This window comes from Alligator mississippiensis, chromosome 4 (genome assembly GCF_030867095.1).
Source record: "Alligator mississippiensis isolate rAllMis1 chromosome 4, rAllMis1, whole genome shotgun sequence".
NCBI classification, from domain to species: Eukaryota; Metazoa; Chordata; order Crocodylia; family Alligatoridae; genus Alligator; species Alligator mississippiensis.
Genome location: NC_081827.1, coordinates 182,698,544 through 182,725,782, shown reverse-complemented (window position 1 = coordinate 182,725,782; position 27,239 = coordinate 182,698,544). Strand labels below are relative to the sequence as shown.

At 41.4% G+C, this 27,239-nt stretch overlaps 1 protein-coding gene across 8 annotated transcripts in view; it reads right to left on the bottom strand.

Annotated features, from left to right (window-relative positions):
* HDAC4 (histone deacetylase 4) overlaps positions 1-27,239 on the bottom strand; it is a 426,792-nt gene that overhangs the window by 5,247 nt on the left and 394,306 nt on the right. For all 8 annotated transcript variants that reach the window (XM_019492149.2, XM_019492145.2, XM_014594242.3 and 5 more), the window contains 4 exons: positions 23,147-23,265; positions 21,269-21,402; positions 3,678-3,762; positions 795-936 (listed from right to left, as the gene is read on the bottom strand). In XM_019492149.2, coding sequence (XP_019347694.1) covers positions 795-936; positions 3,678-3,762; positions 21,269-21,402; positions 23,147-23,265 — 480 coding nt within the window. The remainder of the gene's footprint in view (positions 1-794; positions 937-3,677; positions 3,763-21,268; positions 21,403-23,146; positions 23,266-27,239) is intronic.

Here is a 27,239-nt window from a genome sequence, read left to right as displayed (position 1 = left end):
GAAAAAAAGGTGGGATGTGACAATGTTGGGTAACTAGCCATGTGCTGCGTACAAAAAATGTGCATTTTCTCTTTGGCAAAGATACCAAACTCTCACCTTCACCTCAACTGCTAACCTTCTCCACCAACCCAATGCAATTTTTCTCATTCAGCCTCTTAGGAATTACATCCTCTTGCCAATATGTCTGTGAATTTGCCACAAGTGCAAACAATGATATTCGGCCATATTCTCCAATGCTGCAAGTAGCTTAAAATTCCCCAGGTTCAAACATGTCTGTTTTGGTTCAGACTAGAGGAAATGCACTATGGGTGCATCTACATGAGCTGCTACAGCAATGTAGTGTCGGTGGGCATGAACCACTGCACAGTAACAACATGCTACTGTGCAGTAGCTGCTTGCAATTGTGCAGTAGGGTCAGAAACGACCTGTGCGCCACTAGGACCGTGTGGTAATAATGGTTAGCAAGTACTAAACGACTGCGCAGTAACAACTGTGCAGTTGGGGGCACATATAGTTGCACCCTATGTAACTTATGTGGAAACTTAAAGACATTTTTTGAAACTATCCTTTTTGTTCACGCACTCTAAAGCCAAGAGGGTGTAAATAAGCCCAAGGGGCAGGAACCATATACATCTGAAATACTTACTCTGAAGATATAAGGAAGAAGTTCACAACAGTTACAAGGAAATGAAGAAAAAAACTAGCGCAGCGGAGCCCAGATGGGTTACATACTTCACTCTCCAAATTGGCCATCTTTCAGATGCACTAAGAGAATGGGAGGAAAGGAAACTCACCTCTTTTCAGCTGGCTTCACACCTACTGACAAGGATGCCATGGCTGTTACAGTTTCTGCTTCTTCATTTTCACACTTCTGTGCCTCAATCAAGGAGTACCCTACCGTGGAGGCATAACGCTGGAGTGAATGCCAATACTTGCCTAAAAGGGGTATAAAAGAACAGCCTGTTAGCCAGTGACTGCACTGCACAACCACTATAAAAAGTGAGCATCTCTAGAACTTGGGGTTTTTAGTATTGTGAAGATTTTACATACATAAAGTCTTTGCACCACTGGCCAAAAGCAGCCACCTCCTGAATTTCTCGCACAAATCCTAATGGACTTCAAAACTAATCTCGAGAACTTCTGAAAAAAAAATCTCACTCCATTATGTATACGTATACAATTAAATATAATCATGCCTAAGTCAAACCTATTCCTTCCTCTCTGGGCCCTACAAACGGCTGACTAGGAAAGACATCCCTCTTCTAGCTATGTGCAGCTAATTCAGTTTGTGCCTGTGTTAACTTTTCATTAATTTTCCCCAGTCCCAGGGCTGTGGAGAGGCCTCTTTTGAAAGTGGTTTGAAGGCAAAATCTTGGCTTGTGTGTAAGGGTCCAGAGACCCCAACAAGCCATCCAGACTCTAAGCTCCTTCCCATCTGTTGGCTGGAAAGAACTTCAGGAGGGATCTCCTGTCTATTGTCCCTGGGAGACTCTTCTCACAGGTGAAGCAAATTTTAGCTTTGACAGTTCCAATGGGCTGACTGTGCCGTAAAACAGGCTGCATGAAGAGGCTTGGTTAGTGGCTGAATTCAAGGAATAATCCATGAAAACATGTCACCATGCAGACAGGGGTGTAAGACAGAGAATACTGCTCACTGCTGCCCAACGCCCTGACCTGGTAACAGATAGAGCAGGAGGGCCAGGCTGCTGCTCTAGTGGCATACCCAGAGGCAGAGAGTGTTTAGTGGCAGAGGAAGGCATGGGCAAAGCCTAAAAGCCCCTGGGTCAGTCTGAGTTACTTACATTCAGAGGAGAGATGCTTAAAAGTGCTGGACAGGGGCAGATGCCATGGTCCAAAAAGATGAACAATGCACCTTTCATGTATTATTTCATTTGCCAGTACCACTGCTTTTATTTAAATAGCTCACACTACAATAAGGGAAAAATGTTACCATAGTAATTTTACAGCCTGTGGTATACTAAGATTGGAATACTGATGGTCCTAAAATCCTTAAAACCACCAATTTAATCATAACAACTGTGGCAGAAATATCTGATCTTGGATTGCTCTGATTGGAAAAAAACATGTTAGCCACCACATGTTAATGATAACTTTCCAAAATGGCTTGCTGTATTAGAAGTTGATTTGTTCTCCATACAACTTGCTTGCTATATGGTACCAATGATCAACAGTCAGCCTGGTAGTTCCCTTGCTGCAGCATAGTTATTAGCTAAAAATTTGGCATTTAGCATCTTGCTGTTATGTTAACATATGGTATCACAGTGGTGCTGTCATATTAAAGATCTGGATTTTACATAAGTGTTTATCTTGTTTAGCTATGTAAACAGGCATATCATTAGCAGTGCATTCTGTGCACTAAATATTGCAGGCAACACTTGCTAGTATGTATGACTTTTACATCAAGAAATGACACAATGCAACACCCTCATAACACGGCTGTTTCCAGTGAAACATTGGCAAAATCTTATGCCCATATAAAAACCTTCAGATCCCAAATCCAAAACATAATCAAGTGGTTTAGGAACTTAAATCTTGTTTTTAAGTGATCGTGGAGCCTAGGTTTCACTGAAAGTTAATAAGATCAACACATCTGTGTCTCATTAACTTTCAGTTAAATCTAAATTAAATCTGAGGTAACTTTTGAAAGTCAGTTGGGTTTTTGTTTTTTTTAATATAGGCATTAATCTGTCCAGTCCTTGCTTTGCCATGTGTAAAATGGGGACAGTCATTTCCCTCTCCACTGTGTCTTCTGTATGCAGATTGCAAAGTCTTTGGCATGGGCAGTTTCAACTTTATATATTATACAATGCCTAGGCACAGTGGGGTGCCAATACTGGGAGGGAATCTCTTGCTGCTACTGTATTACAAATAAAGAACAGAAGCAAAGTCTCTGTCCAGAGTATTTTCAAAGTGCTGCATGAAGAGACAGCAGCATTTTAATTTTTTTTCCAAAGAATTAAGCAAATCTACAATTTTGGCCATTGTACCCAATGCTGTGCTTCTTTTATTAACATTCATTCTTAATTAGTAGCTGCAACAATTTCCAAATAACCATATGCTGAAAGGATGCATTTAATAGCCATCGAAGGCTGTGCGTAAGCACTGCTGAAACAGCCAACCTCATACACCACAAGAAAAACTTGTCTTCACAAGGATGGCAATCACCTGCCTGTACTTCCTATAACAACTAACCTCAGCATCAGTTCCTCCATCAAGAGTAAAGCCAATCTTCTGCATGAGTATGACTACAACTGGAATTACAACATTTGGATTTACATTTAATTTGGGTTAGGGTGAGAGAAAGGAAGTAGAAACACAAACAAACCGTTTTCTAGTATTCATCCATAAGTTCATGCACTAACAGCTGCATCTTGCTATGAGACAGGCAGAAGTGCATCATTCAGAGATCAGAAGACCAGGAGGGACCTCTTGTATAGGACAGAAGTAGGATTTCCTTGAATTCATTCCTATTTGAATCACAGCACTGTGTATGGTTCATATTCTATAATCAAGCTGTGGCTGTATACAGTTCACTGCACAGTGACCACCAGCCTAAGTAAGTATACTAGAACTCAGTATGGTTTATTTACAACAATTACTAAGATGATACAAGACTCAAAAAGGCAGCCTGCGCACAGATGAGCTAAGATACTCACTGTGTATCTCAATAACTTTTTCCATGGACTGCACGGCATTAGCATTTGCTCGCTGCTGGAAAACCCTTTCTGGAAGAGGATCAAGCTGAAAAAACAGGAATACCACAGAAACTTAAACTCGGATGACTACATATTCTATATTTGAGTGTTATTTATAGAAGCTGTGTGTGCTACAATCTGTTCTAAATCCCCAGTCCGCTCTTTGGACTCCTGCTATCTGCTCGAATTTAACAATCCGAACATGCAGAATTTTTAAACAGCCCACTAATTACAGTGTTTTATTTGTATACATATATGCACATTTCTCCCCCCATATTTCTCTATGCATGGCGTGTGCAAACACCCCCCCCCCCCTTCCCAGGATGCTTCCCTCTTGCTTCAGAAATTGGTTTAAGACACTAGCTTAGTCCAGGCATCTGTCAGACATGGAAAATAAATACCTGAACTTGAATACCTCCTAGGAGTCACAGCACAAGGGCTCTGCCTAAGTAACTGTGTAGAACGGTGGCCCAATTTTCAAAGACACTAGGGTGTGCCACCGGAGGGGGTACCTGGCCTTTGAAGCTCTTAAGCCAGGGGCAGGCAATTATTTTGGGCAGAGGGCCGCTTAATGAGTTTTGGCAAGCCATCGAGGGCTGCATGACAGGCAGCCCAGGGCAGATAAATATTAATTTTCTAAATTTGGCAGAGGCCCAGTGGGCCAGATAGAATGGCCTGGCAGGCCGCATCCGGCTCCCGGGTTGCATTTTGCCCACCCCTGTCTTAAGCAGTAGTTACTCTCCTTTGTTGGAACCTGATAGGTAACCTATTCAATTCCCCCTTCCCCTTTTTACTTGCTGATAAATACATCTTTATCTGTAGGCCACTGTAGTTCAGAGATATTCAATAGGAACTGAAAATGTTAACGGTTGCTGCTTTTAAAAGGCCTGTATACAAAGTACTTCTTGGACTTACTTCCATGTGAAATTTCAAGTACTAAAAACAAAGCCATACACAAACCATGCGATACCACACACATATTTTTGCTTTTTAAAGACAATAACTTTGCAACTCTGAATTTCTAATCCAGTGGGTTTATTTGCTTTCATTTTTGCAGAAAATTAAACCTATAAGAGTAGATGGTATAATTTTGATTAGGACAAGTAACACTTTTCATCCATCACAACCTAAATCTTGTCTTAATCCTACCTTAAATACACAACCTTAAATACAAAGCCACAGGTGGCACCTATATAATACAATACTTATCAGCTGCTGGATCAATCTGTGCCGGGGAAATGAGCATTCAATTTATTTGGTACTCTGTGAAATTTATGATTAATTTACAAGGAACAGATAATAATTAGGTTTTAAATTTTATTTTCTGTGATGTTGGTTTCTTTCCCCTCCTCTTTAAATAACAAGAGATGCTATGAGAACAGGTTATAAGCGCTGAAACTGTAAATGGAAATACGGTACTGTATTTATTCAAATACAAGATGCGTCCCCCTCTCCCCCAGTCCGCATGGGGAAAAAAGCCCCTCATCTTATATTTGCATACAAGGAGACCTCATTAAATACACTATAATTAAACTGCTGCCAAAAGCAGCATGTGCCTGAAGTTGATTAAATGCAGCCAATACTGAGTATGACTATAAAACACATTTAAAAAAAATTCATTTCCAAGGCCAAATTAGTTCCAAATTAAGTTCCAAATTTTTACTGAGCAAAGCTCAATTGTCAAAGTCTGTGTGGCGCTACCACCCGCAAGTATCCTACCTCCCAGACTCTTCAGCGAGGGGCTTCAGATACTCCCAAATCCATGGCAGGCATCCTATGTGCAAGCCCCAAGCCCAAAGTCCTTGGAGTTCAGATGCCCCCTAGTCTTGCTTGTCCCTACCCAAAAGGCTGAAGGAGCAAGCTAGAGGGAAAGCCCAAGATCAATCCCCCATGGCCATAAATTGTATAGCTGAGATCCTCCCATTGGAGGCATTTGTAGACTCTTGCAGGGGTCAGCCTGCAATGCAAGGGACAAATGGACAGGTCTTCACTCTCTAAATGCAAGGGACAGGTCTCCACTTTCTAAATACACTGAATCATTCAAGGCTGAGAAGATCACCATCTCTCACCTGATCCATACTGGGCAAACATACTGATGGGAAGAGAGTGCGAGAGTGTGTACTGAAATACCAGGCTGGCAAAAGGAGGGCTAGAGCCAGCCCTGACACCTTCCCCTTGGTGCTACATTTGTTCTCAGCCAAAAAGGCTGTGATGCCAATGGAAATGTACTACAAGGATAGGTTAGTAAAATAAAATATAATAAAATATGTAGTACTGCCCATTGCACTCAGTTCCCCTCAACATTGACTTTTAAAAGTCACGGTGAGCCACTACACTGAATATATTTCAACTTCCTCTTCACTTTCACAGCTGAGTTGTGCCTTTCTTTTCCATATCTAATGATTCCTGTTTCTTTACCAGTATTAAATGTCTGCCACACATTACCAAACAGGGCCCTAAACAGTTTACCTAGAAGCCCTTTGTTGCCCCCTTTCTCAGCCTGTTGCACAGGATTAATTTGACCCCACCTTCCATGAGGTGGGGCTTGATTAGGTTGCTCTGTGCCTCATCTACATATACATTTTTGGAGGATGTCACAAGGTCAGGGTCCAAAAGGGGGCTGTGGCTCCATAACCATGCCTTCCTAAGGGCGCCTTTGTGTCTTGCCTGACACATCTTGATGGAAATATAATAATAAATAGGGAGGCTGCCCTGGTCTTCCTATAATGACCACCTGGATTGTAGACATGGACTTGTGGGCCAATTGCATGGATCCATTCTTCCCCTATACCATGTCCCATGCCTCACAGATGGCATCCTTACAGATGTTCAACCAATTGGTAACATGCCCCCTCACTGGGCCTTCTGACTCCATGGCCTTGTCTGACCTCTCAACAGGGCCCAGGCATTCAGACCTTCTCTCAGGGCTCTCTTTGTCCCTCAACAGGTCCACAGACTCTCAGCCCCTTTCTCAGGGCTCTGGACCCCACACTGGGTCCCCAGGAGTCTCCTCCATCCCCTTAGTTCCTACCCAAACTTCTGGATGTCATTCTCCTTGCTGGTTTCTACACCAGCTCCCAAGATGTTACTGCCCACCCTGATCTAAGGATCTGGGCTTATACCTTGTTTACGCTCAGCCTTCCTCCAAACTGTCACAACCCAAGAGTGTGATTTTTGTTTGTGTGTGCTTTGGCACCACTGAATTATTTTCCCGCCGTTTGAAGCTTTCTTTGCAGGGTGCATTTCTTCTTTGCAGCATAGAAATGCACGTTGCAAGGAGTTCCTGCCATTTGTATTTACATTCGAGCCCCATTATTGGTTGTTTTTAAATTATTCCCACGTGGCGGCTAGCGATTGGCTTGCTAGCCGTATAAGAGGCTTGGGTGGTTTCCGCCCAAGTCGGAGAACTTTGAGCACGCTGCAGAATGCCTCTACGGAGATTTGACCTGAGGCTGCTGATCGATAGACTGATCACCTATCGATTCTTCTCCCCAACGCCAAGCGCAAACCTCGACGTATCCCTCTTCCCTGCGCGCAAACAAGGATCCACGGAGCCTCGACAACTCCGTGAGAGCGAGAGTTTTGTCCGAGTCCTCAAACGGGGATTTAAGCGGAGCTTTACCTGGGAAACTTTCCAGCCTACACCGCGACCATCTATGGTGTAAGTAAACAATCTTGAATCAACCACTAAGCATCTGTGCCTAATTCTAGCGTGTTGCCTGCTTTCTCTGACCCAGCGTGTCTGGGCTGCTGGCCACAGCCCGTGGCGCGAAAAAAGGGCCCCGGATCGCTCCCGGCCCACACACAAACAAGAGACTCCCTTACAATTAGGTGTCTCCCTCTTATTGTTGACTCTTCAATTATCCCTGACCCCCACCTGCCAGTGGCTCAGCAGGTTGCCTGACCTCTTAGCGTGGCAGGAGATCAAGTGCTCTGCCACAGAGGGTCTCAGGACTCATGGCAAGAATGCCTGGTTCTAGTCATGAGTGGGGTACTAATTAGCACGTGCATCTTTTGGTGGTGGTGGAGGGAGGAGGGGTATATCTGGACTCCCCACACATACTGAGCAGGGCTGAGTCATGAGGTCACCATGGCTTGAAATATTGTTGATTATGCTGGGGCCCAATGAACTATATAGTAAAACATAAGCCTTCTGGCTTTGAACTACAGTAAAAGCTGTGTTAACTGGCATTTTACCAACCGGAATACTCTATTAACCAGAATTTCCAATATCCCCTGATAAAAATCCTCACTTTAGCTACCGGAATCTTTGCTTAGTCTGTCTGGCAAGCCCATGGCGCATCAAGTATTTGCACTACAAGTATGGCACCGTCTTCCATATAACTCTCAGATAACCATTACTTTTAGATAACCGGCATCCCCCTTACCCTACTCATGCCAGATAACAATGCTTTTACTGTAATATCATGCATATACAAATGCTACTTAAAAGCATGTTTATGGAATACCTGTGCTAAAACTTGCAGCAGTTTTAAAAAAAAAAGTAAAATTCATCAATTCTGTATGAACTAAGTCCATGGGTACCTGCAATAACTTACCTATATGCAAATTATTCCAAATATGTTTATTTCAAGGTTAGAATTTACAAATTTGCTCCTCACTTCCATGTGCTCATGGGAGAGCAGGGTCTCACAGTGAGAAGGGGAGGAGGGGCTACAGAGGGAAGAATTTAGGAGGCATAGGGCAAGGGTGCTACCTGACCTCCAGACTTATTTTCCTTGCTGTAGCAGTGGGAAGGGGGCAAAATTAAGGCAAACCTCCAATAATTAGATTGTATGCCTGGAAAATTTAACAAATTTATAAATTTTTCATATAAAGAACCTAATAATTGGGGGAAGGTGTCATCTTATAGTCCAGTAAATACAGTACATGCCTTTTAAAAAGTGTTTCTATTTTAATTTACATGATTTGCACATGAGAATGCTATTTTATGCCCGGATGTATTTTAAATGCAGATGCAACTTGTCTTTTTGGCAATACCTTACACTTTGTTCTCTTCTAAACCTATCTCTCACAACCTGATCAATAACAGACTTACTCATTACTGATGATCTTAGACAAGGGAACACTGTTCTCTAAACAAAAACAGGAATATTTAGCAATGAGAACAACCCAAAAGGTTCTTCTAAGGCATTGTCTACACTTGGAGGGTTTACCTAGAAGAATTATACCTGTATTAGCACACCAGCAACCCCTCCCAGCTCCCTCCCCAGCACAGATGGAGTTAAGTAGTGTGAAAATACAGCTTATGATTGTCCCCAGTTAGCACAAGCTGCATCTGTGGCAATGGGCATATTAGGAGTGCTTTGCCGGTACAGGAGTACTGTACAGCAGTCCTGGAAAAGGGCTCCTAGTGCAGATACAGCTTATACTGGAAAACGTGTGGTTTTACTGCGATAGCTTACTCCATCCAGCCTTAGTGTAATACTCTCTGCTCTAGGGGCTTCTGCCAGCACAGCAGTATCAGTTTAACAGTCTAAACACAGTGTTTCTAGTATCTAATTACATATCACCTAGTGCTTTTACTGGCTTAGCTGTTTTGTTTGAAAAAACAAAACAAAACAGTGCACTCATAACTGACACAGCAATGCAGGCAAAAGCCTAACTGAGAACAGCAATGGTTTGAACCAAACATGATATAGCTCCAACAAGTGCAAGCAAAGAGTTCACCTTGTTCTGTTCTGCAGGGGAGGGCTGCCATCTTACTGGCAGGGTATGGATGCTACAAATACTACAAGGGAGTCAAAGTTTTATTTTGGTGCTTTAGTGAATACCACACCTCCATTTAACAGAGTATGTGCTGCCGCTTGCTCTTACAAAGTGACAGGGTCTTGAGAATTCCCTAGAAACAAAGAGTACTCCCTCATGTTATTTCACACTGATTATACAGAAACTCTGTGGCGCTCAGGGGTGGGGGAAAGTAGGATTGAAGAGAGAAACCCTCTAAACTCTTCCTGATTACATTTCCTTCTGGTTTCCTGGCATACATTTTCCTAGTGTCAGATAAAAAGAAGGTCCAAACTGTTCACTGTAAAGGAATTCCAAACTTTTCAAAATGAGAAGCACACCCTGACTATGGCAACACTGGAAAAGCAATATTATTTCGTTCTAGCATCATATAAGAGCAAATGTATAGAGAGGGGGAGCACACGTAGGGCAAGAAAAGCAACAGGCTTTTAGTAAGTCTTAGAAGTTTCCATTTAATTAACTTTACTGGGCCAAAAAACCCTAGATCTTACTGTAGTATACTTCTATTTACAGCAAAGGGTCCTAAAATCTAGCTGTGCCACAACAGCACAATTTAAAACTCTGCCCATATCCAATTCTAATCCTGTGGCCTTCATCCAATAAAAAAAAAAAAAAAAAAAGAAAATTAAATTCTTCAAAATGATATCTGCTTTCCTGATATTTTCACATTATTAGTTTGGGATTTGGGAGTCACAAGGAACTAGGTTGAGCCTATTTTAGCAACAGAATGTAAGAAAACCACCTCTTCTTCCAGCATGCCCAAATCGAGACCAAATGGACTTCTGTCAAACTATTTGTTTAGCAAAAGGGTCTGGGCAGGAAGTGAAAGATATAGCCACTAACACAAATGTCATCTTGTTCAAACAGCCCCGGCCACTGCCAGCAACAGCAGCATCGGGACCTTTTATTTTGTATGCACAGAGGCAATCTTGTGGGTTTTTTGGTTTATACTTCATACTGTGTTAGTCTTTTCAGGGTGAGAAAAAATATCTTTCAAAAAGCTAGAACATCCTTTCTTCTTTAGTAAAATCATTTAGGCCATTATCATTAAATCCATGGTTCTTGCATTGCTGCCTGCTGGACTGAAAACCTAAGCTCAAATAAAACACACTGGCTGTGTCCACATGAACGCAGACATTTGTCACCCTGGGGACAAGTCACAACAGCACACCTTGTACCAATGCTACTTATCCCTGGGGAACGCTCATGCCATGCACCCTCTGGCATGTGGCACTCCTGGTGGGGTAAGGGAGGCAGCAGCCTTACCTGGGGTCCTGGGAGACTGGAGGAACTGCAGCTGTGGCATTCCTGCAGCTGGGAGCCTCTGGCTTCGGGTGGTGTGCATTGCTGCCACATGTGTCACCCCGCTTTTTTTGCCATGGGTTTTTTTTTTACCTCAGGATCACCCAGGGTCAAAAAAACCCCTTGTGCTGTAAGGTTGTAGCAGGGGGAATGTCTGCATGTGTGGTGCCAGACAGGTTTGTAGCACCACATACCACACATCCATGCTCATCTGGATGTGGCCTTTGTAATTATTTTGAGAGTTTTCCTTAGGGACCCATGTGGCCTGCTGAGCCTACAAGGAGTGGGGGATATGTGCAGTGGGGCTGTGGGCGAGCTGCCTGTTACCTCCAGGATATCCTTGGATATCTGGCAATTCTGAGTTCAATACTGGGCCCTTTTCTGCCCCCTTGAAGGAAATATTACAAACATTTTAATGTGGTCTGCCACGATTCTGCAAAGGAGCATCAGGGAAAGGAACAGGAGTCAGTCGTACAGTACAGCATGCTAACTGACCAGTATTTTACTTCTGGAAAGAGACTTAAATCTGAAGTATGTTATAGAGGGAAAAGAGTTCCCTTCTCTTTTTACCCCAGACTTTTTCCTTATATTTTTATTTAACATTTATATTGTTTTAGCATAAGAATTCAGTTCAGTGCAGAACAATTCACTGCTCTACTCAAATGAGAACTGGCACAGCAGGGATGGCTGCTTGTTATGACTAGGTTGCACTGACAGAACAGATATGGGCAGCTCACACAGCCAGTGCCATAATATATCATTTGGATTTAATTTACATGAGATCAAATTGCCACCAACAACTAATTAAACTCACATGCCAAGCTTTCCAAACCTGACTGCTGTGTTGTACAGCATTCATAGTAGGAAACGTTGTAGTGGTCTGATTTTCAGAAAGGGCTGAGAACTCAGCTACTGAAAATCAGATCTCTTTAATATGTCTTAGGTCAGGCACTGAAACATGGAAGTCACAATCGCTAGTCACATTTGACAACCTTTTACCATAGTCAATATGATTATTACTGTCTAGCAATATAGCAGCAGCAGCTGCACAGTTAAATCATATCAGTAAAATTTATCCACAACCCAGAGCCATACTCAACAGCTCAAGCAAAGAGACAGCTTGTCATTAACTGGCTGCTCTTTTGGAAGCTGTTTTTTTGACAAACTGGCTGAACGGTAGTTGCAGGAGTACTGGAATTTACTTCAACCCAATAATAATAATAATTAGAAAACATAATTTAAAAAATCTGCATTTTAAAATGTTACAGACTGAAACAACTTGTATTTGGTCCCATCTTATGCTATGACTGTTTTTGGCTCAGGCAGAAACCATTCCACTACATCTCATCTGGACAAAACTGAGCTGAGCTCTTTATTAATGCCCTTCAACTTATCTTGGTGTACAGCACACTTAGCATTGAAAAGGTGGTGCTTGGCTCTGAACTGTAGGTTATTTAACAGACTACTCATCTCCGCTCCATGGTATTCTCCATAATGTAATAGCTGCAGGCTGTGGAATTATCCTCCATGAAGCACAGCAGTTGGAAAGCATCTTTCTGCATTATGAAGAGGGTTAAGGCAACTGCTTGTTGCCAGTCTCTTTGCTTGGCAGATTTAAAGCCTACTATTTCAAAAATAAGGCCATCAATTCTATGCACATGCCCGTGTGATGGCAGGTAATGTCACACTGCTTACTGACAGCCTTCTGATTTTAGGGGGCTGTCTTTAGTCAGGGCCCCTATTAATGGAGCACCACTTAAAAGAGAAGGTGACAGGCTCCTTCCTACTGCTCCAGCAGCACCATGGCAAGTTCTCCTCTTGTCTGATTAATTTCCTCACACAACCCGCCCCTAGCCGTCACAATTTATCCACCCCGTTTTGAACATACTCTAACTGAGCATCTTTTCTCAAAGCTAGTCTCTGTCTTCCTCCTCCCCTGCCCAGCTGTGCTACAGCTGGGTTGTTTTCTTGTTACCCTCATTTTTCTCTACCGTCCAACCATGCCAGAACTTGGCTGGGGGTGGGGGGGGAGGTGCCTGCATCAATTCCCCTCTGGTGCACATGGGCAAGAGGATTAGTGTTGTGTTACCGTATAAAGGATCATATTGATGCATCTAGGACGAATACAACAGAATCAAGCTCAACTGAATGTTTCCTGCCACTTGAACAGAAAATAACATTCCTATAACACCCATGATTCCTTGCTAGCTGCTGCACAATACCATCACCATTACATTCACCTCTGGCAATTATTAGGGAGAGTGGGTGCACAGTATCTTGCTACGACATGCTGAGCTGCACATCTCTTAGTAATAGATTTTATTTTGATGCCTTTGAGGCAAAGGCTTATGCACCAAGAAGTGACTACAAGAAAAAACAATGCAGGAAATTACTTTGTCCGCATTGCTTTCTTCTCCCACAATATGAACAGCTGTGGCCTTGTTAGGAGACGTTCCACGGGACAAAGTTGGGCTTCATTCCATTTCTTATCCATTGTGCAGATCTCCATCCCGGGTCACAAAGTTGGTTAGTTCCTTTCCTCTCCATTCTTTAAAAAGCAGGGGTGTCAGAGATTTGGCTCATGAAGCCCCATCATCTGGCTCCCCGTGTTGCCGTTCTTCTCAAAGTTGAACTCCATGCCACATGTGGCATGTGCCAGAACAGTCCCAAGCTGCATATGGGGCCTGCCCCAGCCAGTGTGGGATCTATACTGTTCATGCTGCCCCCCAGTCCATATGGGCAGAGGCTGTGGGGGGTCCCTGGAAAAATCATACAACAGGCCCCCAAGGAATCCATTTCTAAGCACTTGGAGGAGAAGAAAGTGATTCCTTGTAACAAGGAATAATGGCCATAAGTTGATGGAGAGTAGATTCAGGCTAGATATCAGGAGGTGCTACTTCACTATCAGGGCTGCTAGGATCTGGAACCAACTTCCAAGAGAAGTGGTGCTCCCTCCTACCCTGGGGGTCTTCAAAAGGAGGCTGGATAATCACCTAGCCAGGGTTGTTTGACCCCAATACTCTTTTCTGCCCAGGGCAGGGGTTTGGACTTGATGATCTGCTCAGGTCCCTTCCGACCCTACTTCTATGAAACTATGAGAAACAGTCAGCATGGATTCACCAAGGGCAAGTAATGCCTGACCAACCTGACTGCCAGATTTTATGATAAGATAAACTGATCTGTGGATGTGGGAAGAGTAGCAGATGTGATATACCTTGACTTTAGCAAGGCTTTTGATACAGTCTCCCACAACATTCTTGCAAGCAAGCTACGGAAGTGCAGGTTAAATGAATGGACTATGAGGTGGATAGAAACCTGTCTGGCTTGTTGGGCTAAAAGGATAGTAATCAATGGCTCAATGTCTAGTTGGCAGTGCTCCAAGGGTCTGTGCTTGGGTCTAATTGTGTTTTAACTTTATCAATGATCTAGAAGATGGGATGGAGGCAGGTTTACAGATGACACAAGCTGGTGGGAGTAGTAGATACACTGGAGGGTAGAGCTAGGATTCAGACAGTCCTCAACAAATTGGAAGACTGGACGAAAAGAAATCTCATGAGGTTCAATAAGGACAAGTGAAAAGTCCTGCACTTAGGACAGAACAATCCAATGCATCAGTACAGACTGGGGCCTGATTGGCTGAGCAACTGGTCTGCAGAAAAGGACCTGGGGGTTACAGTGGACAATAAGCTGAATATGAGGCAAATGTGCCCTTGATGCAAAGAGGGCTAATGGCATACTGAGCTACATTAGTAGGAAAGCTGCCAGGAGATTGAGGGAAGTGATTATTCCCCTTTATTTGGCACTGGTGAGGCCACATATGGAGTACTGTTTCCAGTTTTGGGCCCCCCTTACAGAAAGGATGTAGGTAAATTGGAGACAGTACAGTGGAGGGCAACAAAAATGACTGGGGACTGGGGTACATGACTTCTGAGGAGAGGCTGAGGGAACTGGGCTTATTTAGTTTGTAGAAGAGAAGACTGAGGGGGGATTTAATAGCAGCCTTCAACTACCTGACAGGTGGTTCCAAAGAGGATGGGGCTAGGCTGGTCTCAGTGGTGGCAGATGACAGAATGAAGAGCAATGGTTTCAAGTTGCAGGAAGGAAAGTTAGGTTAGATATTAAGAAAAACTCTTACGAGGAGGGTAGTAAAACCCTAGAAGAGGTTGCCCAGAGAGGTTGTGGAATCTCCATCCTTGTAGGTTTTTAAGACCCGGCTAGACATAGCCTTGGCTGGGATGACCTAGTTGGGGACTGCCCTGCTTTGAGCAGGGGGTTGGACTAGAAAACCTCCTAAGGTCCCTTCCAGCCTTAATTTTCTATGATTCTATGAATGTGGGTCTCATCTGGACAACTGACTGGCCCTGTGCTACTCATCCAGCCTGACACCCCTGCTTTAATGTGCAATATTTGTACTGTATGTCTGGAGCTTGGCATAATCCAACTACTAACAGCATTGCTGATTCTTGGTTTCAACAAGAGGTTTGGGCAGCTGGTTGACATTGTGGCCAGAGCCCACAGCAATGAAAGACAAATATGTACCGGCAGTATTTGACAGGTCTGTTACCATGAGCGCTTTTAGTAATATCAGGTCAGCTCTGACCATTTTATTTTTCCATAGTAGGATATACTGGGAGCTCCTGGACATCTGGCCCAGTGCTCCTCACTATGTGGAGCAATCTATAGCTAAGCTTAAGAAATCTGACCTAATTAAGTCACTCCCTGTGTCATACCTGGCTGGCTATTAAGAGCCATCTGCTCAGATACACACTGTGCATTTATGGTGTGAAGGTAACAGGGTTAGGTGCCAAGTCCCTGAGAGGATGACTGCCACTATCTTAGTGTAAAGTATTATAGCACTTCTGTCCTGGCCAACTAGCTTAGGGACAGAGGCTCCCTTCTCTTGAGCAGCAAAGCTTGGGCTAGGCCTCAGTCTGGCACTCTCCTCAGGGATGACCTCTCTTTTATGCCCAAGGGCTCTGGCCTATAGCACTTATTTCAAAACAAACCAACTGGATGCTGGTTCTCCTATGGCAAGTGTTTAGGGACTTTCCATGCAGTGGCCATTTCAGGGTGTTTCCCATAGCACCTACAGACAGTACTTCTGTCTCTGTGATGCCTCCTCTTCCACTCCCTTCTGCATTATCAATACTCCTTCTTCCTCAGATTAGTAGTAAACACAGGAGACTAATTGTAAGCAGTAGCAAACACAGGCCCAGGATCACTCAGTTTGCTTTCACTGCAGACAGGTATCAATACATCTCCTACTGCAGCCAGGGTCCCTGATCATAATGCTGGAAACATTTTCAAGATTACATCTTGGAGGACATGGCCTCTTTTCTACCAGCTGGGTCCAATTAGCTAGCTTGGCCTCCCTCCCACCTCCACCTCTATATGCTTATCAGCTATCATAGTACCATTTTTCTGTATCCTGCCTAGGACTCTATGCTTACATTTTCTCTTAGCTTTGGAAAGAGAGCTTTATCAGGCCACAGACGCAGTTTGGATGTTAAATTATGGCTTCACTCATGGAGTATAAGTGAGCACCAGTCCCAAGTTAGCTTTTTGAGGTTAGAAACCAGTTTTAAAAGGAGAGGTTGCCACTGTACACACAGCAAGCTCCAGTGATGACACAGCCACCATTTCATTGCAAAAAAGTCTCCAATTATTGTTTCTGTGAAAGCAGCACGAGACTGTATTCAAACACTGTCACGCATTTGTCCTAGAGAGGGACCAGCACACTGGGAGACTGTCTAGGAAGGGAGCATTTTGAGGAAAGATGCTGAGGCATGAGGCCATCACTGATGACAGTCCCAGCCTCAAATGGAAACTCACTTAAGAAATATTTAAGTGTGCTGAACATCCTGCAGCTCAACTACAGCCTGATAGGATGGTATGTAGCAGCATATTCTGGCTAGATCAGCCTTCTGGGTAAAGGTTAAATTCAAGGGGGGTGATGGTGGTTTAGTTTTCTTGGGACTGTGGGGAACGGGGGAGTGGCTGGTATTGCAGAAACCACACAACACCCAGTGCAATATTTGATGTTTTCCAGATGCAGCAGCTTGCTAGCGTCTAAGTCACAGAGAAAGGCAAGAAGGCCTGGGCCTTAAAATTAGGCAGCCTGGTAGCTGACCTTGGGTAGTTAAGGATGTTTGGTGTGCAAGTTTGGAAAGCAGAGGGATGCTAGATGGCTGTGCTGTGCTACCTCCCCTGCTTTCTGCTAATTATATTTAGATGCCACCTTAAGACACTTATAAAAGAGTAGTGGCTTGTTAAGTGCAATTTTCATAAGCAGGGCAGGTCCTTAGTGTATCTTGCCTTCTGCAATCTGTATTCTTTCAAATGGACTCACATTATTTGGATTGGTTTTAAATAAATAAAAAACTGTAATGAAAGAAACATTTTAAAAACAAAGTTCAGACATTGTTAAATCATTTTACATAAATACTCTGGTACGTAAAAAGCTCACAATGAAAGCTATATTTTTGTTTCCCTGACACTTGGGAGCAACCCCAAGCTCTACACTTTGGAACCACACGGACATTTTTTTAAAATTAAAATTCTAATCCCAGTTGGTGAATATGGACACTTGTGGGGCCTACATTTTTTTCTCATTTCCTACTGTTTCACCATATAATTTTGCCATATCTCTTAAGTTAGCAAATTTCCCCTGCAGCCTGCTTCTGTCCACAGCTGGCTGTCCATGTGCATGCATGCAAAATTGTCTAACACACTGTATATCAAACTTCATCAAAGGGCCCGCAGGACAGAGCCCTCCAACTTCTTTGCATTAAAAAGATTTTATAAAAAGACTTTGATAATATTAGTGCTTCCTGCTTTTTGATGTGCGCAAGTAAAAGACCACTGTCATGCTATCTGTACAGGCTTATAATCTACTTATCAAAACCAAGAACAGGTCGATCCTTAAAAGCTTTTAAGTTCCTCACTATTTTCCTGATTATCAAGAGAAAAAAGGTTCTATATTAAATCATATCAATCTATAAACTTATGAACAAATATTTGCTTTGCTAAGTGGAAATGATCACTCGTAAGTTTTATAGATAAAATAAAATATTTGGAGTATTTAAAACCCCCCACAAAAGGTACATCTCATGAGATGATTCTAAACAAGGTTACCACTAAGGAAAAGACTAGCACCTATAATCTGTTGGTTGTTTTCTTACCCTTTCCCCTTCCAAGCTTTAATATTTGTCCTGAAAACGTTAGAGCAGTGATTCTCAACCAGGGGGCCTTGAGATCCTTTCAAAGGTGCCCTTGGGTGCCAGTCAATGTTAGCACTGTTAGGTGCATAAACATGACTCACAAGATGAACTCAGCGATTTCAAATTGGAATTCAGAGTGTTAAAAACTTCTGACCTATTGTGGTTTTTCTCAGTTCACTGCAACAGTAAAACTGCTCTATTATTTTTCTGTAGTTAAAAAACAAAGGAAAACTTACAACTGGCATTTTCTGAGGAGTGCCTTGAGCCTAATGGAGGATACCTTGAATATAAAAAGGTTGAGAACCACAGGCTGCGTCTACACAAGGGGCAGACTGCGCAATTATTACTACAATCATTTAGTACTTGTATAAGCAAGCATTAAATGACTGTGCAGTAACTCGCGTTACTGCGCAGTACCATCCCTATATGTTTTTCAGATGCTACTGTGCAGTAGCAATGAGCTACTGTGCAGTAGTTTGTTACTACTGTGCAGTAGCGGTGCATCACGGTTAGTGCCTGCCAACACTACTGCACAGTAGCAACAAGCTACTGTGGATGCGCCCACTAGGTAAGAGACTCAAAAAGCAGGCCTCATCACAGTTTTGGATAGACTGAAGTAAATCACCTCCATTGATGAGGATCTCATGAGTTTATAGTCTAAGAGAGGCAGGGACTGCAAATGAGATGACATTGCTAAATCTGACTGGAGGCTAGCACAGATGGTTTCGCTAGCTACCTCGAGAGAGAAAGAGTTCCGGATTCAGAGGAGGCTAAACGTGGTCAGCAGATACAGGTTGCCTATACTTTTGTGCATATTTAAACTCTGGACTTGTCAAAACAGAGAAAAGAAAGTTCTTTGCCATTAAATTGCAGCACCACTCCAAGAAAAGCTTATTTGTAGTTCAAGACTATTTTGGAGGCCTTGGTTTTTAATCGGGCAGCGCTGGAGCTGAAGTATGGATCAAGAGTTCTTCCACATGATTCTATATCTCTTGGCATTTTTGATGCTGCTGTTGTCTACTTCTTGCATCACCAGGCTCTTCATCAAAGAAAGTTTACAAGAGAACAAATTCTTCTTCAGGGAAGGTAAAAGATGCTGACTGAACCCTCCTTTCACCTGACAGACAGTTTTGCCTTCTGTGAAACAGGGGGAAGTGGCCCTAAGAAGAGTGTCTATATACCTTATCCAACATGAGGCTGACTTGTTTTCTCCTTTTCTCTAAGAAACATAAAAGATTTACTTGAGTCCAGGACATATTTCTCTGCCTCGATGTTTCAGAGCTCACTTAATCTGGGAAGGGGGGAGGAGGGAAGGAGGTGCTGCACTTCAATTTGCATCCAGAACAGCTATGTATGATTCTATGGGCTATCGTAGAGAATAAAAGCTTGAAGCTATCATACAGACTAAAGATTTAGATTCTACTGAAGGTGGTGGCTCTCATCCAGGAATGCTTCGTATTGGCCACGGGTGAGCTGATTTTCCAAATCCCGCATGGAGGTTATATAGGTAGAATCCATGCATGTTGACAAACAGCCTTCTCATACAGTGCAAAGCATACATGGTAATCCCATAATCCCAGAGACAGCAAAAAATAATTTGCACAGCATTCAATTTGTAATAATATCCCAATTTTACAGCATTGTTCCAATTTGATATATCTAACCGTTTTTACATGACACTTTAATTTTAAGCAGTCTGTGGTCTAGGCAATGAATACTATATTTTAAAAAAATTCTTCACTCATCTTCAACATTTGTTTCGAAAGGCTTCTCAGAGCTGTTGCTATGATGACATCTTCTGAGTTAATAGCGGCTACTTTCTAAGGCTCCAGTCTGACCAGACATGTGCTTCTTAGCATTGAGTCCAATTTTCCTAGATGGAAAAGCAATGCAATGATGTTCTGTCCATTGTGTGTCCATGCATGTCTGCCAGCATTCTGCCATTTGGATTCTGGCCATGAACTGAAAACACATTTAGTATACCATGAGGAGTGTGGGTGTCCAAAAAAGGAGGAATACACCCGAAGACGTGGGTTGGAGCTAGCCAAAATAAACAAGTCGCTGAAATTCACAAGCCTATAAGCTAACAAAAATAGAAGTTAGAACTGAACCTGGACACCTTTAGTGTGTGCCACAGGTACAAACATGACAGACAACTGCAGAATATTGACTTAAGCACAGCCTGTGATTAAGTGGCTGCACAAAGGGTTATTTTTTGATTTGCTGCTTAATTGTGCGCTTGAATCTGATCTAGGGTTTTGACTATGACAGACTGAAGGAAATCACCTCTGCTCATGAGAATCTCATGAGTTGACAATATAAAAAAAGAGTCAGGGACTCCAACTCGGATCACGCTGCTGAATCTGACTGGATGCCAGTACAGTTGATTTCCCTAGTTATCAGGTATCCCAAGAGAGAAATAGTTAAGTCAAATGTGACCACTATTAACTATTTCATTACTATTCATTTTGGTAGATACATATAACTAGTGATCTTAATTGGACTTGAGGTAGCAGCAGGTTGAAACGAGATTGCTCAAAGGTTATTGGAGTGACAAAGGAAGAATTCAATTCCTTTTTTCCCTGTACTTATCACTGCTATCCAAAAGAAAAATGGAAAAGGAAAGCAGCGATATGTCCGCACACCCATCCCCAAAAACAGAACTATTTCCTGAGTGCCAGAAACTAGACTTGCTCCTGACACTTAAGAGGGGGTTCCAAACTCACATGCTTCCTATCTAGTTATCAATCCACCAGCCTTCCTTAACACATCCTACAACAGCTATGCTTTTTCAATACACTAATCTGTGGTACTGAAAAATGTGAAAAGGATTATCAAAACAAACAACAGAATGGCTACTGAGGAGGGAGAGCACACAGGAGAGAAAGTCTCAGATAAGGACCATAAATATAAAATAAACATTTACTGTCATTGCCCAAACCCAGGGAAATACAATAAGGGTATGAGCAGTAAAGACAAATTTCACTTTTATAATTCAGTTCTAATTGTCTGAGACGCTGCCAACAGGGGAGAGGGATTTTTTTTTTTTTTAAATATGTTTTTTTCAATCTGATGCTCTTCCATTAAAGAAAGGACGAGGAACAAAGACAAATTAAAATTTAAGAAATGTAGAAAACCGCTAATCAATAGTGGCAAAATACAATTTCATCATACTGAGCTCTGGAACAAAGCTGTTGAATTTGTAATACCTTGAATTTGTCAACATAAAGCTATTCATAGTGCTTTTAATATTCTTTATACCTCGTTTCCCAGCAAAGCAGAAACACATGCTTCAGATGCATCACAAATGGCTGTCAGGTCATGACCCCCTTCAAGGGCCAGAACAATTCGACCTCCGGCCAATCCCATCAGCTGCTTCGTCAGGTACCCAAAGCCTGTAACAGGGAAACAGGAAATGCAAGAAAAGGGCAAAGGTTGTCAGTGGAATCAGACTCCTGGCAAAGGATCAAAGAATTATAAAAAGGAATTACATCATATTAAAATAAACCACAAGGGATCTGCAAGGACTAAACACATAATATAAGCCAGGTTCTATTTTAATACGTTTGTTTCAGAATTTCAGCTCAACTCTTTTGGATCAGCGTAAGTGTATGCGCTACAGAATAGATTCTTATCTCACTTCCACGCGTGTAAACCTGGAGGAGCTCTGTAACGTTCATTAAAATTACTTCAGATTTATACCAGGATAACTAAAGTCAGAATCTGTTTTGCTATGTTCTGAATTTAACACAGTAGAAAGGAATGGAAAGGAAAGAAAAACTTCTTGATGACAGGAACAAAGTTGGAAGGTAGCTGCTTCTGCTCTGATATATAACACAGGAGAAAAAAAAAAGCATCAGAACGAATGTCATGAAGGAGATAGTGGGGGAAAAACAACAGATTGCGGTTTGTGCTTCTGTTTGTGAAAAATTACAATTACAATGCTTTACAGGCATTTGACATCCAGCATTCAATAGCAGTTTCTTTACATATACAATATGCTGTAAGAGTCCTTGAAACACCTGGACTTTGATCATTTGACACCCAGTATATTTAATTCTACTATTAAAAAAACCCCAACCATAAATCACAAGGATTAAATGACAGACTCCAGAAAGGAAAAAAGAAGGAACTCCCCCAACTCAAAACAAATGCATAAAAACCTTTTTATTTCAGACTTCCCTACTTTCTATTTTGCTGTAAGTCTCACCCTCAGGCACGATTACAACTAAAGCACTTGGTTAATTTAACAGCCTGGGAACACATCTCACTGCCTGAACCAACTACATAATAAACTCCCTGAGGTCAATTTTACATTTTATGAAGGTAAAACAAAATTAGAGAAAATTCAACAACTAGGTAAATAAAATATTCTCATTTGCAAAGCATTTGTGTAGTCCTTAAAAAAAACCCAAAGCCTCGCCTTTTAAAGTCTTCCATTTCACTTCATTCTTTTAGAAAGTTTGTAGGCTCAGCTTCTTTATAAACCTCCAAGTTCACCCTAGATAATCACCTTCCTAACAGGCATCAAAACTGTAAAAGTTCTTTTTGATTTTTTAGGCTTTGGCTAAAAAATTATATTCTTCTTTGGCTTAGGCAAAGTAAATCCAGATTGACAACAGGGCAACTGAGGAAAGAATTCAGCCCTGTATTTGTGCAATTCACATCACTGTGGATCTGAAGGGGAAAGGTTTTTTTCTGGACTACATAACCTTTTGAAAAGACAACGAGAAAAATATTCAACCTGATTTATTTTCATTTAGCTCTGGAGAAGAAAACTGAATCCCAGCAGATCTCTAAATCCTCAGTGTTTACATCTGACATTTCCTTGTTCTTCACTTCTGCCTGAGAAACTTGTAACTTAATGTTATTTAGCAAATACCATTCACTCGATTAAGAATTGCATACAAACGTTGTTTTATGAGAGCAAGATGCCCATGGGGCCAACACAAGGAAGCAACTGAAATGCACAGAACACAGTGACAGGAATACAAATGGTACAAATGAACACATTAAACAGAAAAACCTGTGGGCAGGTCTGCAGTTAGCGTAAGTGGTAACAGCTCCACTAAGGTGAATGGAGCAAGAGCCATTTACATCAGCTCTGGATCTGCCCCCTGTTCTAAAGCTGCAACTTACATTTTGCTGATAGATTATACCCTCCAAGAGGTGTAGGATGACCTTCCACAGCATCAAAACCAGATGATACCAGCACAACATCTGGGGCAAATTCATTGGCAATTGGCATCACTACCGTTCTGCAATGAAAATTAAACAGTAGGAGATACTCTTGAATGAACAAAGAAACATTATCATCTAGAGCAAGCTACCATCAAATCCAGTATTTTTGCTTTTAGCACTATCTACTTTCCCTGTTGCCACAAGATGAGACTATTAAAACCAGGCTAACAGAACAGGTTAATGGAACGTTATGTCACACAGTTCAATTTTAAAGTTAATACCAGCTTGTTGCATAACTTATTTAGAGGAGTTCATTAGTTAAATCATTAATAATGTGACAGTCCAAATAGGAAAATAACTCCACATACAATAACCTCTAGATTTCCAGGTTTGATAGACACTCTTGTTATCTCAGTCTTCATTTTGTGTGTAGCTAGGTTGGAGGTGGAGAAGGTGAATGGAGACAAGAGGGGAAAGGATAGGACACTTGGCAGAAACTAGAATGAACTGGAAAACCCATCATTTAATGACCTCATTGCGTGGCACTTGTCTCTCTAGCTGCAGCAATATGCTGCTCCTAAATATCTCCATAAACTGCTCCAGCATCTGCAAAGGCACTTATTTTTTCCATCCTGCAGTTTTCATTAACCATAATTAAAGGCTGGCAATGTCACACTGAATACAAGCACTCCCTGATGAGGCATTCTGTGTGGCTGTTTGGAGAGCGTGAAACCACAATGTCGGTCTTATCCTTATGTAACCCACCACTCAACTAACCCACTAATAAACGAAGTGATTGAAAGCTGGCAATAATATATGGTTACCATAAAACAGGACGTCTATAAATACATACAGAAACCAAAGCTAGCTTTAATGTTGTTGAAATTAAAATAAAATTCTCTCATCAACTTTAAAGAGGCACAAAGCAATTCAATCCATTTTAAATTTGCAAATGATTAGTGAGGTACAGGAAATAAAGCTACCATGCCAAAAAAGGAGACGCACAAGAAATACCAACAAGTGCTAATCTCTCTATTTCCAAGTAAGAAGGTACTATCATATTGGTTTATCTTTCCCTTCCCAAAAAACTTTAATCTAGCCTTAATTCCTATTCCAAAGAAACTCTTAGATGCAAACACCAAATTCCAGATGGCACAATGAAAACTAAGTACAATGGAAAGGGCAAGAGAGAACAAACAACTGCAATTTCATCTGATACCCTCACTGCAAGCATTGAAGGACTGAAAATATATCCGTGTAAACATTTTGAAATAAATACATTTTCTTTAGTTGAAATGTTACAGACCCACAACCTTTCCTGAGAACACAAAAGCTTCCGGAAAACATGCCTGGATGAATGTCATATTAAAGGATTCAGTACTTTGGTGCACCTGCCCTGTATTCAGCATGGAATATATGGGCAGACATACAGCCATGGTACCCAGTTAGCAAACTGTTTTGAGTACTCGTCCTCTGCTATAATATCACTAATAAGTGAAATGAATGGTGTAAAATGAAGGTGAACTAAAACTCACATTCTCTTGCATATAGTAGTGTTTTCTCTGCTCTTTTTCTGATGTGGTGCAATGACTACTATACTTATTAAAGTATCCCCTATGTTATTACATATATGACTTGTGGGTAATGACGTTCCACTTTTCTGAAGCTTTAAGTAATTTAAATTGGAGAAGCCAGCATTTCTTTACTCCCTGTTCCTGAAGCTATTATTTCCAACTTATAAAAGTCATGTTAGCTATTATGTATTGTAGTAATTTACACTTGTTTCCAAGATTTGAGTTTGTAAAATACTTTGTACACAGAACGCAATTGTGTTCCATCTTCAAAAGAGATCACATCTGCAATATATTTTTCCCTGTTGTATGTTTATTATTGCTAAGAGTATCTGCCCAAATATATGAACTTGTCTATGTCAAGAAGTGTGTTGGGTCATGCTCTCAAACCACGTGTTCTTTTAATGTGCATAAAGAGTATATATAAACTAATGGGATTTTTTTTTTTATCTACGTCTACCTAGATAGGTATGCTAATTTAGTGTTGAGGTTGTTCAAGTGCATTTCCTAGCAATGCAATTGCTAAAGCTCAAGGAAACCACTAGTTAAATCAATATTAATGTTCCCAGAAAACCCAGCTAACCTTTCTGTCTTATGAAAACACTAAGCACTCAAACATGCTCAAATAGTTGTGCTATTTATATGCTAAATCTAGCATAGTGATGTAACACTTCCAATGTTTAAAGAAAGAACATGTGTAAAACATGAATACATGCAAGATTTTCAGAAATCTATTACAACTGTAAGAAAATAAAACCTAACTTTTGAGTACCATACTCAGAAATACCATCAAGTTCCTTGCATATTGTTTCCTTTGGTATAGCTGAACACTGCATGGGTTGCTCTAGCAGACAGAATAGATTCTTCCCGAAGTCCAATTTAAAGAAATCCTCTATTTAACAAGAATCGGGGGCCATAGCAAAAATCTTTCAGGAAAGATAAAACCCACAATTTACCTGTAAGTAGTGGTCACGTATGTAGTCTATTCTCATTTTCTTGAATGCCTTTTCATAGCACCAAGAACTTCTAAAGGTATTAGTGTACTGGCAGGAAATACTCCAAGTTAGTAACATGAACAGCTGTCAAGCGGTGTACAATTTTCACAGGTCTTTAAACAATGTCTGTTAAGCCAAATGCGATCCCAAGATATATCAGCTAGAACTGGAGAGATGTCATAAAGCTGACTCAAAAATGATCGCGCTGTCAGAATGGTGAAAGGTAAAAATTGAGTACTGCATGGTCTGACTAAAGTGTTTTGGTTTCATTTCATCGCATATGATTGCCATGGTATATGATTGCCATGGTAATCTAATGCACCCCAGCATTATTACTGGTGGCCAGTCTACAGTGTTATAAAGATATACAAAAGGAAACTACTTCATTCCCTTTACCCTGTCAGAAAAATAAGAATCAATTTTCTGTAGTGGTTATATGTCACAGTACTAAGTGAGCGATGTTGATCTTTACCAGGCTGCAGAGGGCTTTTAACTGTTGTCACAATTCTAAAAAGATGAGATTTTTTTTTTTCCCAAATGAATTTATTGCCATATAAACTCTTCCTCCAGACACATTATTATATAATAAAGACAAAATAGGGCCTTTTGCTCATACCTTAAAGCGAACAAAGTCTTTTTAGTGAAACCCACAGGCATTCTATTATTCACAAAAACTTAAGCAGCAGTTTCGAAGCAAATTCATGTGGCGACGTTTTTTCCTTCTGCTTTGAAGTATTACTGAGCTATTTAATTCCTAACCAAAAGAAAACTGCTAAAATCATCATAGTTTTTTTCAAAACTAGGTTATGCCATTGCTGGAATTTCTAGCACCTTTGACTGTTCTGTGGTCTCCCCCCAATTCCAATAGAAGCAAAAACTAGAATCAACACTGAACTGTACATAGCGGCATGTCCACAGCTACAATTTTAAATGACTGATATGACCAGTGAATGATAAGTCTTTGTATTTTATGAGACATGAATGATCAACATCCCATTTTTCCCATATAAATGTTTGTGAACTGGATTAATATGAAATAGCAGTGAATGCCAGGTAACCAATACGAAAATCTTACTCATGTCAGCAATGGTATTCACCAACGGTAAGTAGACATGACAGAAGTTAAAAGATACCCTCTAGTGGTATGAAAACCCCCCACATACCTTATAAAGTGTTAAGAACTTGCTGAAAATTAAAGAGTTTGAAATGTATTTGCAAAAAAGGATGCCTAATGGTTGTCATTAAAAAACGTCATTGTCTGCCAAAAGTGATTGCATGGAAGTATCTGAGATTTCCACAGTTGCTCCTATGTTTTGAAAGGGGAACATTCTATTGTAATGGTTGGCAAATGTAAGTTTTTTAATGGCTACCACTGCATCCATATGTAATTGTTTTAAAAATGAAATAAGCTCTGCTTGATATCTGAAGCAAGATATAAGGTCCACAAACGGCCCCCCTCCCCAAACCCTGAGATATGAGCTACAG